The sequence below is a fragment of the Bos grunniens genome, chromosome 2, assembly GCF_055505025.1.
Source record: "Bos grunniens cultivar Pamir isolate PY7600 chromosome 2, Bosgru_T2T1.0, whole genome shotgun sequence".
NCBI classification, from domain to species: Eukaryota; Metazoa; Chordata; class Mammalia; order Artiodactyla; family Bovidae; genus Bos; species Bos grunniens.
This window is the reverse complement of record NC_141166.1, coordinates 16,744,134-16,760,187: the sequence shown is the minus strand read 5'-3', so window position 1 is coordinate 16,760,187 and position 16,054 is coordinate 16,744,134. Positions and strand designations below refer to the sequence as shown.

The 16,054-nt window shown below is 53.8% G+C and overlaps 1 protein-coding gene and 1 pseudogene across 3 annotated transcripts; both read left to right on the top strand.

Moving 5' to 3' along the window:
- Nucleotides 1-1,519: 1,519 nt before the first annotated feature.
- Nucleotides 1,520-5,322, top strand: LOC147377661 (intestinal-type alkaline phosphatase-like). 2 transcript variants are annotated; one of them, XM_086365465.1, is made up of 11 exons: nucleotides 1,520-1,694; nucleotides 1,774-1,890; nucleotides 2,001-2,116; nucleotides 2,307-2,481; nucleotides 2,561-2,733; nucleotides 3,024-3,158; nucleotides 3,248-3,320; nucleotides 3,424-3,558; nucleotides 3,649-3,840; nucleotides 4,069-4,185; nucleotides 4,818-5,322. In XM_086365465.1, the coding sequence occupies exons 1-11, from the start codon at nucleotides 1,628-1,630 to the stop codon at nucleotides 4,958-4,960; spliced, it is 1,443 nt and encodes a 480-aa protein (XP_086221591.1). In that variant the 5' UTR covers nucleotides 1,520-1,627; the 3' UTR covers nucleotides 4,961-5,322. The 2 variants fall into 2 exon arrangements, with proteins under 2 accessions (XP_086221591.1, XP_086221590.1); XM_086365464.1 differs by having other exon boundaries at nucleotides 4,316-5,322.
- An 8,868-nt stretch (nucleotides 5,323-14,190) lies between these two features.
- LOC147377660 (intestinal-type alkaline phosphatase-like) lies at nucleotides 14,191-16,036 on the top strand (annotated as a pseudogene). Its single transcript, XR_015135759.1, has 7 exons — nucleotides 14,191-14,309; nucleotides 14,420-14,535; nucleotides 14,727-14,901; nucleotides 14,980-15,152; nucleotides 15,405-15,539; nucleotides 15,628-15,700; nucleotides 15,801-16,036. The product of XR_015135759.1 is annotated as an intestinal-type alkaline phosphatase-like (transcript).
- The last annotated feature ends 18 nt before the right edge of the window (nucleotides 16,037-16,054 follow it).

Genomic DNA, 16,054 nt, shown 5'->3' with positions numbered 1-16,054 from the left:
ACATTCATACACAACTACTGGAAAAACCATAGCTTTGACTTGATGGACCTTTGTGGGCAAAGTGATGTCTCTGCTTTTTAATATGCTGTCTCAGTTAGTCACGACTTCCCTGGTGGCTCAGATGGTAAAACATCTGCCTACAATGCGGGAGACCGGGTTCAATCCCTGGGTTGGGAAGATCTCCTGGAGGAGGAAATGGCAACCCACTCCAGTATTCTTGCCTGCAGAATGCCATGGATGGAGGAGCCTGGCAGGCTACAGAACATGGGGTCGCAAAGAGTCGGACACGACTGAGCAACTTCACTCACTCAGGTTAGTCACAGCATTTCTTCCAAGGAGCTAGCATTATTTAATTTTGTGGGTGCAGTCAGCCATCTACAGTGATTTAAAAGCCCAAGAAAATAAAATCTGTCACTGTTTCCACTTTTCCCTCGCCTATTTGCCAAGAAGTGATGGGACTGGATGCCATGATCTTAGTTTTTTGAAGGCTGAGTTTTAAGCTAACTTTTTCACTCTCCTCTTTCACCTTCATCAAGAGGCTCTTTAATTCCTCTTTACTGTCTGCCATTAGGGTGGTATCATCTGCGAATCTGGGGTTGTTGATATTTCTCCCAGCAATCGATTCCAGTTTGTGAGTCATCCAGTCTGGCATTATGCATGATATACTCTGCATAGAAGTTAAATAGGCAGAGTGACAATGTACAGCCTTGATGTACTCCTTTCCCAGTTTAGAATCAGTCTGGTGTTCCATGTCCAGTTCTAACTGTTGCTTCTTGTCCTGCATATAGGTTTCTCGGGAAACAGGTAAGGTGGCCTGGTATAGCCACACTTTAAAATTTTTCCACAATGTGTTGTGATCCACAGAGTGAAAGCCTTTAGCATAGTCAATGAAACAGAAGTAAGACATTTTTCTGGAATTCCCTTGTTTGTCTATGACCCAACAGATATTGGCAATTTAATCATTGGTTCCCCTGCCTTGTCTTAATCCAGCTTGTACTTGTGTAAGTTCTCGGTTCGCCCCTGCTAGCCCTTTATAGAAACCCTACACACACACACACACACACACACACGCAAACAGCCCAGTGCCCACTCCAATGTCTCCCTGTCTCCGGGCCTCAGGGCAACAGGAAAGCAAACACAGGCTCTGGCCCCATTGCGTGCTTCCAACCCCACCTCCCTCAGCACTCAGAACCAAACCAGGCTAAAGCTGACTTTCAAAAACCACAGAACATATGAGGAGAAGAAAAGATGGTTCTCCCACAGGACTTGGCGAGCAGAGGGATGGGAGGAGCTCCTGACAGGACCTTGAAAATGTTCCTCAGGCCAAAGCCAACTGCACCCTAATCCCCACCCCACCCTGAAGAGACCACCTGTGAGGGAGGGACCTGAATTCTCAGGACCCCTGCTGGCTCAGCCACACCCACCACGTTCCTCTGGCAACAGGGCTCAAAGTCATAGCAGGTAAGGAACAGGGTGTGGCCACCTGGGGCTCTGGGAGGGACACGGAGACTTTTATAGCAGGGAATTAAGCCCAGGCAGCCAAGCTGCAGTGGGTCCCTGGTGTCCCAGCCTTGCCTGAGACCCGGCCTCCCCAGGTCCCATCCTGACCCTCCACCATCACACAGCCATGCAGGGGGCCTGTGTGCTGCTGCTGCTGGGCCTGCGGCTACAGCTCTCCCTCGGCCTCGTCCCAGGTAACCAGGCAGCTCCCGGCAACCCCTACTCACAGGGGCGACCCCAGGCTGACCTGACCTCCACTCTCCCCTTGGGCAGTCGAGGAGGAAGACCCTGCCTTCTGGAACCGCCAGGCAGCCCAGGCCCTCGATGTGGCTAAGAAGCTGCAGCCCATCCAGACAGCCGCCAAGAATGTCATCCTCTTCTTGGGCGATGGTGAGTGCGCTAGGCCAGTCCACCCCGTCCCCCCACAACTCTGGAGCCCTGGGCTGCCGGCTGACCCAGGCTGGCCCCAGGGACTCAGACCTGACACAGTGTACCCTCAGGGATGGGGGTTTCCACGGTGACAGCTGCTCGGATCCTAAAGGGGCAGATGGCTGGCAAGCTGGGACCTGAGACACCCCTGGCCATGGACCAGTTCCCATACCTGGCTCTGTCCAAGGTAAGGGCCAAGTGGCCTCAGGGTGGTCTACACCAGAGGGGTGGGTGTGGGCCTAGGGAGCAGAGTAGGAGGGAAAGCCCAGGAGGGCTGGGGGCTGAGATAGGGGCTGGGGGCTGTGAGGATGGGCCCAGGGCCTGGGTCAGGAGCTGGATGTCTACCCCAGCAGAGCTAAAGGCGTCTCTGCCCCCAGACATACAACGTGGACAGAGATGTGCCCGACAGCGCAGGCACGACCACTGCCTACCTGTGTGGGGTCAAGACCCGTATGAAGGTCATCGGTGTAAGTGCAGCCGCCCAATTTAATCAGTGTAACACGACATATGGGAACGAGGTCACATCTGTGATGAACCGGGCCAAGAAAGCAGGTGGGCTTGGGCATCAGCTTCCTGGGCAGGGACAGGCTCAGAGACCTCGGTGGCCCACCGTGACCTCTGCCACCCTCAGGGAAGTCTGTGGGAGTGGTGACCACCACCACAGTGCAGCACGCCTCCCCAGCCGGGGCCTACGCGCACACGGTGAACCGAAACTGGTATTCTGATGCTAATATGCCTGCCGAGGCCAAGAGGGAGGGCTGCCAGGACATTGCCACACAGCTGGTCTACAACATGGACATTGACGTGAGTTGTGACGTGAAAGGCAAGGGGCAGGGCTGGGAAGAAGGGGTGGGACACACACCTGACAGTCCTAGGTAACCCACAGCCCTGGGGCCTTGGAGGTCTCCGTATGTTTGCAGGCAGTATTGTTGGCAGAGGTTGGGGTGGGGTGGGAGTGGGGCACGATGTAAGAACTAGAAGTGGGGACAGGCCTTTCTCACAGACCTGGTGGGTAAAGAGTCTAGGGGCTCTGTGTAAGAGGAGCAAAGGGCCAGCCAGGACCCAAACCCACCTGCCTTAATCTCTGGTCCCAGGTGATCCTGGGTGGAGGCCGAATATACATGTTTCCTGAGGGAACCCCAGACCCTGAATACCCAGGCAATACAAAACAGAATGGAGTCCGGAAGGACAAGCGGAACCTGGTGCAGGAGTGGCAGGCCAAGCACCAGGTGATGGGGGCTCACGGGTGCGGGGGGGTACAGTGGGGCTGGGCCTGGCGTGTCGGGCTATGGGCTGAGGCCTGGTTCTGCCCTCCCAGGGAGCCCAGTATGTGTGGAACCGCACGGCACTCCTTCAGGCGGCTAATGACTCCAGTGTAACACACCTCATGGGTAACGACGCCACCCACCCCCACTGTCCTCCCCAGGAAGGGTGCCACGGGTCCCCCCACCCCATCCCCAGCTTGCAGGTCGCCACTGGTCCCATTTCTCACAGGCCTCTTTGAGCCAGGAGATATGACCTATGACATCCACCGAGACCACATCAAGGACCCATCTCTGGAGGAGATGACGGAGGCAGCCGTGCGTGTGCTGAGCAGAAACCCTCGGGGCTTCTTCCTCTTCGTGGAGGGTGAGTGGCAGCTCCTTGCAGATCAGAGGGAAAGGGGTGGCACTCAGGGTGGCTTTTGCATCACCCACCTTCCACATGACATTCTTGCAGGAGGCCGCATTGACCACGGTCACCATGAAAGCATAGCTTATCGGGCACTGACCGAGGCGGTCATGTTCGACAATGCCATCGCCAAGGCTAGCCAGCTCACCAGTGAAGCAGACACACTGACCCTTGTCACCGCCGACCACTCCCATGTCTTCACTTTCGGTGGCTATCCACTTCGTGGGACCTCCATTTTTGGTAAGCCAGGGAGAGTGGCAAGTTCTTGTCCTGAGTTACATTGCACAAAGTGCTCTTGAGTCAGCTCCCTCGTCTGCAAAGTGGAGTAATATTAATAATAGCAGCTGCCCTGCCTGGCTCTGGTAAGGATTAAGCCAGTGAACAAACAAGAGGTGCCTGAGCTCAGCACGCAGGAGGCACCCCAAAGGATCGGGTCAGTGTGATTATGGGGTCCCCTCTTCCCTGCAGGGCTGGCCGATGGCAAGGCCAAAGATGGCAAGTCCTATACCACCCTTCTCTATGGCAACGGCCCGGGGCACCGGCTGGTCATGGGCTCACGACCTGATGTGAATGAAAAGGAGAGCAGTGAGTGCAGTGGGTGGGCCCTGGGGAGCAAGGTGGGGGGCGGATGGGAGGAAGGGAAGACCCTACTCTGGAACTCCTGGGAGGGGGAGGCCGCCTCCCTGCTTGCCCTGAATCCCCTCCCTCCTCTCAGTGGACCCCGAGTACCAGCAGCAATCCGCAGTGCCCCTATGGGGCGAGACCCACGCCGGTGAGGACGTGGCAGTGTTTGCACGAGGCCCGTGGGCACACCTGGTGCACGGCGTGCAGGAGCAGACCTTCGTGGCGCATGTCATGGCCTTTGCTGCCTGCGTGGAGCCCTACACCACCGACTGCCACCCTCACCCCCATAGCGGTCCCTTGGACACTGCCCACCAGGCTGCCTGCCCATCCTCACTGGCACTGCTGGCCGGGGCCCTACTGCTGCTGCTGGTGCCCACCCTGCACTGAGGCCCACCCACCCGGGCCTCAGGGCCTCCTCCCCACCCCCAACGTTAGTGGACCCAAACCACCCTGGAAGCTGAAACCCTGACTTTCCTGTGAGAGCCACAGTCCTCACTGCCCCCACCTCGGTAGCCTCAGATTTTATTGGAGCTGCCCAGACCCCAGGAAAGGCAGGGGCTCAGACCACCCAGTCTCTTCTCCCCACCCAACAGCCCTGCCTGAGGACCAGGCTGGCACCAGAGGTGTCCCCCAGGGAACCAGGACCTACCAAGACCCCCACTGGGGTCTTCCAGGAGGCATAGCTTCTGGGTGCGTGACTTCCGGGAGGCGTGGCTCCAGGAAGTGTGGTTTCTGAGCAGGCGTGGTTTCTGAGAGGGCATGGCTCTCAGGGAGCTCTGGCTTCCCGTCCTCCTGGAACCCACTCTGTGGGCACTTCGCCGGCCAAGGAGACGTCTGGGGCCAGGAGCGCCGGGGGACCCTGGACATACAATCCTCAGAGGCCCCTCCTAGGAACCCAGCAGCACCATTACAGAGAGGAGACAGCGACACAGAGAAGACGACACTTGTCCCAGGTCCCTCAGCTGCTGTGAGGGTGGCCCCAGTGCCCCTTCCAGGCTGGGGGATCCCAGGAGAAGCGGGGAAGCTGGGGATGGGGACACAGGCCCCGCACACCTGGGAGGGAGGAAGCAGCCCTCAAATAAACTGTTTCAAGTGTGATATGGGAGTATATGTGTGGGATGAGAAGCCCTTAGCAGGTGGGGACACAGTGTGTGTGTTGGGGGGGACCGGGGGTGTGATTCACATCAGGAGGTCAGGGAGGGGCTGATGAGGGGCTGACATTGAGCAAAGGCCAAAGGCGGTGAGGGTGGGAGCTACTCAGGACAGAGCAATGCTGACGGCTCTGAGGGAGTGTGAGCAGGGCCAGGTGAGGCCAGCTGCGGTACCAAGTTGGGGCTTTCCCCTCCCCGAAGCCAGGCTTTCACCTTCTCTGAAAACAGGAAATTCCCGAGCCCCAGTGCTCACCCCTCCTACCTCCCTGCCTGACGCCCAGGTGGTCATCTGGTGGCTTGTCACCTCCTTGGTCCTGTGAGGTCCACTAGATGCAGCCCTCAAAAGACAGAGACCAACATAAACTTGTGTTTGCTTCTTGCTTCCCAGCTCCTGGGGGGAGGGGGGTACATTCTTACCACGCCCTACAGGGCTCAGTTCAGTTCAGTCGCTCAGTTGTGTCTGACTCTGTGACCCCATGAATCGCAGACATCAGGCCTCCCTGTCCATCACCAACTCCCGGAGTTCACTCAGACTCACGTCCATCGAGTCAGTGATGCCATCCAGCCATCTCATCCTCTGTTGTCCCCTTCTCCTCCTGCCCTCAATCCCTCCCAGCATCAGAGTCTTTCCCAATGAGTCAACTCTTCACATGAGGTGGCCAAAGTACTGGAGTTTCAGCTTTAGCATCAGTCCTTCCAAAGAACACCCAGGACTGATCTCCTTTAGAATGGACTGGTTGGATCTCCTTGCAGTCCAAGGGACTCTCAAGAGTCTTTTCCAACACCACAGTTCAAAAGCATTAATTGTTCAATGCTCAGCTTTCTTTATAGTCCAACTCTCACATCCATACCTGACCACAGGAAAAACCATAGCCTTGACTAGACGGACCTTTTTGGCAAAGTAATGTCTCTGCTTTTCAATATGCTATCTAGGTTGGTCATAACTTTCCTTCCAAGGAGTAAGCATCTTTTAATTTCATGGCTGCAGTCACCATCTGCAGTGATTTTGGGGACCCCAAAAATAAAGTCTGACACTGTTTCCCCATCTATTTCCCATGAAGTGATGGGACCGGATGCCATATCTTCATTTTCTGAATGTTGAGCTTTAAGCCAACTTTTTCACTCTCCATTTTGACTTTCATCAAGAGGCTTTTGAGTTCCTCTTCACTTTCTGCCATAAGGGTGGTGTCATCTGCATATCTGAGGTTATTGGTATTTCTCCCGGCGATCTTGATTCCAGCTTGTGCTTCTTCCAGTCCAGCATTTCTCATGATGTACTCTGCATATAAGTTAAATAAGGGCTCAGTTCAGTTCATTCATTCAGTCATGTCTGACTCTTTGCAACCCCATGGGCTGCAGCATGCCAGACTTCCCTGTCCATCACCAACTCATCACCATCACCAACTCATCACCATCACCAACTCAGCTTGCTCAAACTCATGTCCATCGAGTCAGTGATGCCATCCAGCCATCTCATCCTCTGTCGTCCCTTTCTCCTCCTGCCTTCAATCTTTCCCAGCATCAGGGGTCGGAGGCAAAAACAGGAAGTGGGGAGGAGGTCCAGGGAACTCTTCTTCCTAGAAAGGGACCCTCCATTTATGCGAAGTGCCGGGCTTGGGGGCAGGAGTGGTGGTAGTGATTTAGTCGGTAAGTCGTGTCCAGCTCTTTCAACCCTGTAGCCCGCCAGATTCATCTGTCCGTGGAATTTCCCAGGCAAGAATACTGGAGTGGGTTTCCCACAGGATCTTTAACCCAGGGGTCAAACCCAGGTTTCCTACATTAAAAGCGGATGCTTTACTGACTGAACCACTATGGAAGCTCCCCCCACCAGTCGGAGAGCCTTTCTGTTCCCAGCTGCTGTCCTGCTCCCCCTCAGGATAGAATTCTCACTGGATCCCTCAGGGGACAACCTGAGAGTGGGTGGTGGGATGCAAGCAGAAGACATCTCCCCATGGATCAGCTGGGCTTCCCTTGTAGCTCAATTGGTAAAGAATCTGCATGCAATGCAGGAGACCCGTGTTCCATTCCTGGGTTGGGAAGATCCCCTGGAGAAGGAAATGGCAACCCACTCCAGTATTCTTGCCTGGAGAATCCCATGGACAGGGAAGCCTGGCAGGCTACAGTCCATGGAGTTGCAAAGAGTCAGACACGACTAAACCACCACCACCACCTATCAGCTGGTGCTGAGGTGGCCTTAACATTGCCCAGCCAGTGGCAATGCCTATGTCAATGTGAAAATTTTGTCTCACCTCTTGTTGAGTGTGGAGCCAATAGACACCACCAACCCAAACATGTGAGAAGTAAGGTTTTATTATGATTAGCAGAAAGTAAGAACCCTGGATCTTTCCCAAAGCAGTGTCTCCTTGAACAGAAAAACTGGGGGAATTTTTTAAAATCTTTTAAAATAAATAATTGTTTTTAATTGATGATTGGTTTACAATATCAGTTTGATTTCTGTCATACATCAACATCCCTCCTTCTTGAATCTCCCTCCCAACTCCTACCCATTCCCACCCCTCTAGGTTATTACAGAGCCCCAGTTTGAGTCCCCTGAGTCATACAGCAAATTCCCATTTAAGTCAAAGGGAGTTTTAGGCATATTCATGAGGGGCTTCAGCAGACGAGAATTCAACATAGGATTGGAGCAAGTTCTACAGTTAGTGGTTCAGTCGTGTCCAGCTCTTTGTGACTCCATGGACTGTAGCCATCAGGCTCCTCTGTCCATGGAATTCTCCAGGCATGAATAGTGGAGTGGTTGTCATTTCCTTCTCCAGGGGATCTTCCCGACTCAGGGATTGAAGCCAGGTCTCCCGCATTGCAGGCAGATTCTTTACTGTCTGAGCCACCAGGGAAGCTTCATTGAAATCAAGAGGGTCAAAACCATCATTCCATCCTCCACCTAGTAGGGGCCTTAGGACCAGCAATTCTCCAAGACTTATTTGTGTAAATCCCTTAAAGAGGGATTAGAGCTGCTTTATCTGTACTACTATTTGACTGCATTTTTTCCTGCATTCCTTTGTTCTCTTAAGATAAGTAATTACTGAGACCTTTTCAAGGTCAAGCACTGAGCTCAGGCTGAGACTGAAAGTAACTTAGGTCAAACTGGCTTCTCTTATGTCTTAAGCCCTTGGACAGCAAGGAGCAAGGTTTAATACCAGCCAATTCTAAAGGAAATCAACCTTGAATATTCATTGGAAGGACTGATGCTCAGGCTGAAGCTCCAATACTTTGGCAAACCTGTTTCCAAGAGCCAACTCATTGGAAAAGACCCTGATTCTGGGAAAGATTGAGGGCAGGACAAGAAGGGGGTGACAGAGGATGAGATGGTTGGATAGCATCACTGACTCAATGGACATAAGTTTGAGCAACCACTGGAGATGGTGAAGGACAGGAAAGCCTGGCGTGCTGCAGTCCATGGGGTTGCAAAGAGTTGGATGTGACTGAAAAACAACAATAAATGCCAAGAAAACCATTCCTAGTCTCTTTCTCTGGGGACTCCCTAACCTATCTGCTTACACCTACACGGGGCATCATGCTGGGGGCTAAGACAGGGCCCAGAGAGCCCAGGGTGGTAAATGGGGACACTGGTGGAGGGTGCTGGGCAGCAGATGAGACCCCGCAGGACCAGGCCTTCTTCCCACAGAACAGAGAGACCGGGACAACCGTCCCCCACAGAGCAGGCTCCATGGCGCTGGCCATCCCCTGGCCCAGGCATCTTTAACCCCGGAGTGCAGGACCGGAGGTGTTATCTCTTACTGCAGAGCAGAAGCCATGCTGCCTGCTGCCTGGTCATCCCTGGGCCCCAGGGGAGGGAGCATGACAACCTCTCATCTCACTCAGGTGACTCGGGCCCAGAAAAGGGGAGCCAGGTGCCCTGGTGGGAACTTGGACAAACATTTTTATTTGCTGCAATGATATGTGGTTTGTGTCTGGTCTCAGGTCCTGCCCAGGCCCAGGACAAAATTCACAAGAAATCAAGCAGGAGCATAGATGATGATCACTTAATGTCATTGTAAGAAAAACATTCAAAGACACTTTAGGAATTTCCCTGGTGATCCCAGTTGTTAAGAATACTTCTGCCTATGCTAGGAACCTGGGATCAGTTATCTGGTCCAAGAAGTTCCCGCATGCTGCAGGGCAACTAAGGCTTTGTGCCACAAGTACTGAGCCAGCGCTCTAAAGCCTGCTAGTCAAAACCGCAGAGCCCACAAGCTCCAGAGCCTGGGCTCTGCAACAAGAGAAGTCACCACAATGAGAAGCCTCACATCACAGCTGGAGAGTAGCCCTTGCTCAGCAACAGAGACTCAGTACAATGAAAATAAATACATTTTTTAAAAAGAAGAAACTTTATACTCCACACCTATCAGAAGGGCTAAAATTTAAAAATGTTCAAAAACAAAAACAGGGTCAACACCAAATGATGGTATGACTGGAGAGAAGCTGAATCCCTCATACATTGCTGATGGGAATGCAAAATGGTGTGGGCACTGCAAAATGGTTTGGCAGTTCCCTTTTTTGAGTGGGGCTCGGGATCAGGGGGAGATATCCTAAAAAAAAAAAATCAAAAACAAAAACTAAACATGCAACAACCACGAAAGTGAAGTGAAAGTTGCTCAGTCGTGTCCGACTCTTTGCGACCCCATGGACTATACAGTACATGGAATTCTCGGCCAGAATACTGGAGTGGGTAGCCATTCCCTTCTCCAGGGGATCTTCCCAACCCAGGGATTAAACCCAGGTCTCCCACATTGCAGGCAGATTCTTTACCAGCTGAGCCACCAGGGAAGCCCAAGAAGACTGCAGTGGGTAGCCTATCCCTTCTCCAGGGGATCTTCCTGATCCAGGAATCAAACCAGGGTCTTCTGCATTGCAGGTGGATTCTTTACCAACTTAGCTATGAGGGAAGCAATTGCACTCCTGGGGGCTTACCCAGAGAAACTGAATGCAATGAAATGCTCACACAGAAACCCATTCATGAAGATGTGTGGCTCTTTTCCTTTTTCTCTTTGGGCCTCACTGTGCAACTTGCAGGATCTTAGTTCCCTGTCCAAGAATCGAACCAAGACCCACAGCAGGGGTAGTGCCCCTTCCTAACCCCAGGACCACCAGGGAATTCCCACAGCAGCTTTATTTATAACAGCCAAACCTGGAATCGGCCCAGAGGTCCTTCCACATGTGAACAGTTAAGCACGGCCTAGGCTCCACTCCATCGCAGACACAAGCCCTCCTCCAGTGAATGCCCAGGGAATTAGGCTGAGTGGGGGGAAAAGCCATTCCCAAAGATTGGGTGATTCTATTTCTGTAACTTACTTGAATTGACAAGGTTTCGGGGTTTTGTTTTGTTTTTTTGGTTGCACCATGCAGCATGCAGGATCTTAGTTCCCAGGCCAGGTATGGAACACCCACTGCCAGCAGTGAAAGTGTGGAGTCTTAACCAGTGGACCAAGAGGGAGTCCCTAAAATGACAACATTTTACAAACACAGGAAGCTATTAGGGACAGAGGGCAGGGTGATTATAAAGGGGTTGGAGCTGTTCAGTGTCCTGACTATGGTGTGATTACATGAACCCACATGTGTGATAGATGGTACAGAACCCACGCACACGCAAGTGAGTGCAGGTAAAACGGCCAACTCTGAACAGAAATGTGAAAATCTGAGTTATACCGTCAGAGAAGATTGGAGAAAGCATGCAAGGGATGTCTGTATTATTTCTTAAAACCACCTGTGAATCTACAGTCATTTCATGTCAAAAATTCAAATTTAACAAAAGGACTGGGAATTCACTAGACTGAAGACAAATCTTGCAGTAATAAAAATTTAACCTATGGACTGATCAAAAGAATCAATCAATTAATTAATGGCCTACCCAGGAGTTAGTTCCTCCTGACCTTTAGCCAAGAATTTTCTGAGCACAGGACTATGAGGGGGACAGAGGCAGCTGTGGGGTAGCTGACAAAGGCAGGAAGGGTGACCCCCACCCCCAGCAGGCAGGTCCTCTAAAGCAGGGGTCTCCAAACTTTTCAGGACCAGGGACCAGTTTCCTGGAAGATAAACTTTCCACAAACTGGAAAGAAGGGGGATGGTTTCAGGATGATTCAAGTCCATTACATTTTATTGTGCACTTTATTTCCAATCAAATTCTGCCGCTGATCTAACAGGAGGTACCAGTCCTCAGTCTAGAAGGGTTGGGGACCCTTGCTCTAGAGGGTAAGTAGAGGATACCCTGGGTCAGTGTGCTGAGTGAGTGAACAGCAGGTCAAGGGAGGAAGAGCTCAGAGGCTCTGCCTGAGGGGAGGGCACGCTGGGGAGGGGGCTACCAAGGTCCACTGGGGTGGGTGGGACTGGGAGGAAAGGCTTTTGTTTTTTAATTGTTTTTTTGGACATGTACATACTGCTATTTATCATTTAGTTATTTGTTTTTGGCTGTGCTGGGTCTTCCTTGTTGCATGGGGTCTTCCTCTAGTTGCAATGCAGAGGCTTCTCATTGCGGTGACTTCTCTCGTTGCAGAACACAGGCTCTATAAGCACAGCTTCAGCAGTTGAAGCACTCGGGCTCTGTAGTTGCAACTCATTGGCTCTCCTGCTTGCAAGCTTCTGTAGCTGCAGCTCAGGGGCTCATGAGTTGTGGCTCCCAGTGACTCCAGTGTTCAGTGGTTGTGGCACACAGCCTAAGTACTTGCAGCTCCCAGGCTCTAGAGTGCCAGCTCAGTAGCTGTGGCACCCAAGATTAGTTGCTCCACGCCAAGTGGAATTAACTCACCAGGGATCAAACCCATATCCCCTGCACTGGCAAGCAAATTCTTATCCCCTGGGCCACCAGGGAAGTCTGAAAATTTTCTTAATTCTGACAAAAAGCACAACATAAAAATTACCATCGTGGGACTTTCCTGCAGTGCAGGGGTAAAGATTCCACTGCAGATAGCAAAGGCGCCCACCTCAGTGCTCCTGCCTGGAGAAGGCGATGGTGCCCACCCCAGTGCTCCTGCCTGGAAAACCCATGGACGGAGGAGCAGGGGAGGCTGCAGGCCAGGGACGGCAGAGCCTGGTGGGCTGCCGTCTCTAGGGTTTCACAGAGTTGGACACGACTGAAGCGACTTAGCAGCAGCTGCAGCAGCAGCAGCAGATGGCATAGATTCCACCCATGCTTGGGGAACTAAGATTCAGAATGCTCTGTTGTGCATTAAAAAAAAAAAAAAAAAAAAATTTAAAAGGGAAAAAAAGTTACCATCTTCACCATTTTTATACCCAGACCGTTAATGTTATGTCTATTCATATAGTTGGCCTCAGATCTACAGAACTTTGTCATCTTGTAAAACTGAAAGCCTGTATCTTGAACAAGTCCCCAGTCCCCTCCTTCCAACTCCTGGTGCCACAATCCAACTTTTTGATTCTAATCATTTGACTACTTGGGATCCCTAGTGAAGTAGAACCACGCAGTCTTTGTCTTTTCTGACTGACTTTTTTCACTGAGCATCATGTCCGCAGGTTCATCCATGTTGTAGCAGGTGTGAGACTTACCTTCCTTTTTAAGGCAGCATAGTATTCCACTGCATAGCTACATCACAATTTGTTTATCCGTTCATCTGCTGTGGATGCTGGACTTGCTTGCTCCTCTTGCTACCATGAATAAGGCTGCTACAAATGTGGGTGTGCAAATTCCTCTTCCAGATCTTGATTTCAGTTCTTGGGGATACACACCCAGAAGAGAGCTTGCGGGATGGGAGGATTGCTTTTGAACCCAACCTGGGGTTACTGAAAGCTTTTAGCTCCTAGGCTATTCCTGTGAAAGTGTGTGGCCTGTGGAGAGAACAGACTCACCCCTGGCTTCCATCTACCTGTCCAAGGGAGCAGAGGTCAACGTCACGTACGGGGCACTAGGCCCACACCTGTCAGCCCTTTACAAGCACCTTATACACAAACAGCAGTGCAGACCCAGCACTTTAGTAACTGAAGACACGGACAAGGCCCCCCCTCTGCTGTCACCTCCAGTCCCATCCTTCTCCACAGCAGAAGCTGGGCCCAGGCTCCCAGGTGCCCCCACTAGCCCAGTGCCCACACCTCCTGCCCAGGTCAAGTCTGGTGAGGAGCTGAGCAGGGGGCAGGGCAGACAGGCCTCCCCGTGGATCTCTGTCTCAGGGCACCAGGGAACTAACCCAGGCCCCTGGCCCAGGCTGTGTGCCTCCAGCCCACCCCCCTCAGCACTGGGAACCAAACCAGGCCAAGGCTGAGTCTCAGAAAACGCTGAACACGTGAAGGAAGGAGAGACGGGTCTCCAACAGGACTTGGTGAGCAGAGGGCTGGGAGGGAGCTCATCAGGACCCTGAATATGTTCCTCAGGCCTAAGACATCTGCACCCTAATCCCCACCCCACCCTGAGGAGACAGCTGGGGACCATCCTGTGAGGGAGGGACCTGCCTCCTCAGGACCCCTGCTGGCTCAGCCACACCCACGACCTCCCCCTGGCAACAGGGCTCAAAGTCATAGGGCAGGTGAGGGGCAGGGTGTGGCCACCCGGGGCACTGGGAGGGACATGGAGGCTTTTACAACAGCAACCATAACCTCCCCAGATTTAAGCCCAGGCAGCTAGTACTGACCTGGTACCTGGTGTCCCAGCCTTGCCCGAGACCCGGCCTCCCCAGGTCCCATCCTGACCCTCCGCCATCACACCGTCATGCAGGGGGCCTGCGTGCTGCTGCTGCTGGGCCTGCGGCTACAGCTCTCCCTCGGCCTCATCCCAGGTAACCAGGCAGCTCCCGGTGCCCCCTACTCACAGGGGCGGCCCCAGGCTGACCTGACCTCCACTCTCCCCTTGGGCAGTCGAGGAGCAAGACCCCGCCTTCTGGAACCGCCAGGCAGCCCAGGCCCTCGATGTGGCTAAGAAGCTGCAGCCCATCCAGACAGCCGCCAAGAATGTCATCCTCTTCTTGGGCGATGGTGAGTGCGCTAGGCCAGTCCACCCCGTCCCCCCACAACTCTGGAGCCCTGGGCTGCCGGCTGACCCAGGCTGGCCCCAGGGACTCAGACCTGACACAGTGTACCTGCAGGGATGGGGGTTTCCACGGTGACAGCCGCTCGGATCCTAAAGGGGCAGATGGCTGGCAAGCCGGGACCTGAGACACCCCTGGCCATGGACCAGTTCCCATACGTGGCTCTGTCCAAGGTAAGGGCCAAGTGGCCTCAGGGTGGTCTACACCAGAGGGGTGGGTGTGGGCCTAGGGAGCAGGGTAGGAGGGAAAGCCCCAAGAGCGTTGGGGGCTGAGATAGGGGCTGGGGGCTGTGAGGATGGGCCCAGGGCCTGGGTCAGGAGCTGGGTGTATACCCCAGCAGAGCTGAAGGCATCTCTGCCCCTAGACATACAACGTGGACAGAGATGTGCCCGACAGTGCAGGCACGACCACCGCCTACCTGTGTGGGGTCAAGACCAACATGAGGACCATGGGTGTAAGTGCAGCTGCCCGCTTCGACCAGTGCAACACGACACGTGGGAATGAGGTCACGTCTGTGATAAACCGGGCCAAGAAAGCAGGTGGGCTTGGGCGTCAGCTTCCTGGCAGGGACAGGCTCAGAGACCTCGATGGCCCACCGTGACCTCTGCCACCCTCAGGGAAGCCCGTGGGAGTGGTGACCACCACCACAGTGCAGCACGCCTCCCCAGCTGGGGCCTACGCGCACACGGTGAACCGAAACTGGTATTCTGATGCTCAAATGCCTGCCCAGGCCAAGAGGGAGGGCTGCCAGGACATCGCCAAACAGCTCGTCTACAACATGGACATTGATGTGAGTTGTGACATGAGGGGCTAAGGGCGGGGCTGGGAAGAGATGGTGGAACACATGTCCCAGTCCCAGGCAACCCACAGTCTGGGGTCTTGCAGAGTCTCTGTGTGTTTGCCAGAATGGGGGAAGGTAACCATGTAGGAGGTACAGGTGGGGACAGGTCATCCCACAGACCTGGTGGATAGAGTTAGGGGCTGTGTGAAGGCAGAGCCAAGGGCCAGCCCCAAACCCACCTGCCGTAACCTCTGGCCCCAGGTGATCCTGGGTGGAGGCCAAAAGTACATGTTTCCTGAGAGGACCCCAGACCCTGAATACCCAGAATATAGCAGACAGAATGGAGTCCGGAAGGACAAGTGGAATCTGGTGCAGGAGTGGCAGGCCAAGCACCAGGTGATGGGGGCTCACGGGTGCGGGGGATACAGCAGGGCTGGGCCTGGCGTGTCGGGCTATGGGCTGAGGCCTGGTTCTGCCCTCCCAGGGAGCCCAGTATGTGTGGAACCGCACGGTGCTCCTTTAGGCGGCCAATGACTCCAGTGTAACACACCTCATGGGTAACCCCACCCACCCCCACTGTCCTCCCCAGGAAGGGTGCCACGGGCCCCCCACCCCCATCCCCAGCTTGCAGGTCACCACTGGTCCCATTTCCCACAGGCCTCTTTGAGCCAGGAGACATGGCCTATAACATCGACTGAGACACCACCAAGGAGCCATCCCTGGAGGAGATGACGGAGGCGGCCCTGCGAATGCTGAGCAGAAACCCTCGGGGCTTCTTCCTCTTGGTAGAGGGTGAGCGGCAGCTCCTTGTGGATCAAGGGGAAAGGGGTAGCACTCAGGGTCGGCTTGGCATCACCCATCTTTCACGACCTTCTTGCAGGAGGCCGCATTGACCATGGACATCATGCAAA

What these genes read in the sequence shown, in the direction of transcription:
- LOC147377661 (XM_086365464.1), top strand. Translation starts at nt 1,628, where the DNA reads ATGCAGGGGGCCTGTGTGCTGCTGCTGCTGGGCCTGCGGCTACAGCTC. An exon ending in CATACCTGGCTCTGTCCAAG is followed by an intron (nt 2,117 to 2,306) that starts GTAAGGGCCAAG and finishes CTCTGCCCCCAG; the next exon opens with ACATACAACGTGGACAGAGA. An exon ending in TCTACAACATGGACATTGAC is followed by an intron (nt 2,734 to 3,023) that starts GTGAGTTGTGAC and finishes CTCTGGTCCCAG; the next exon opens with GTGATCCTGGGTGGAGGCCG.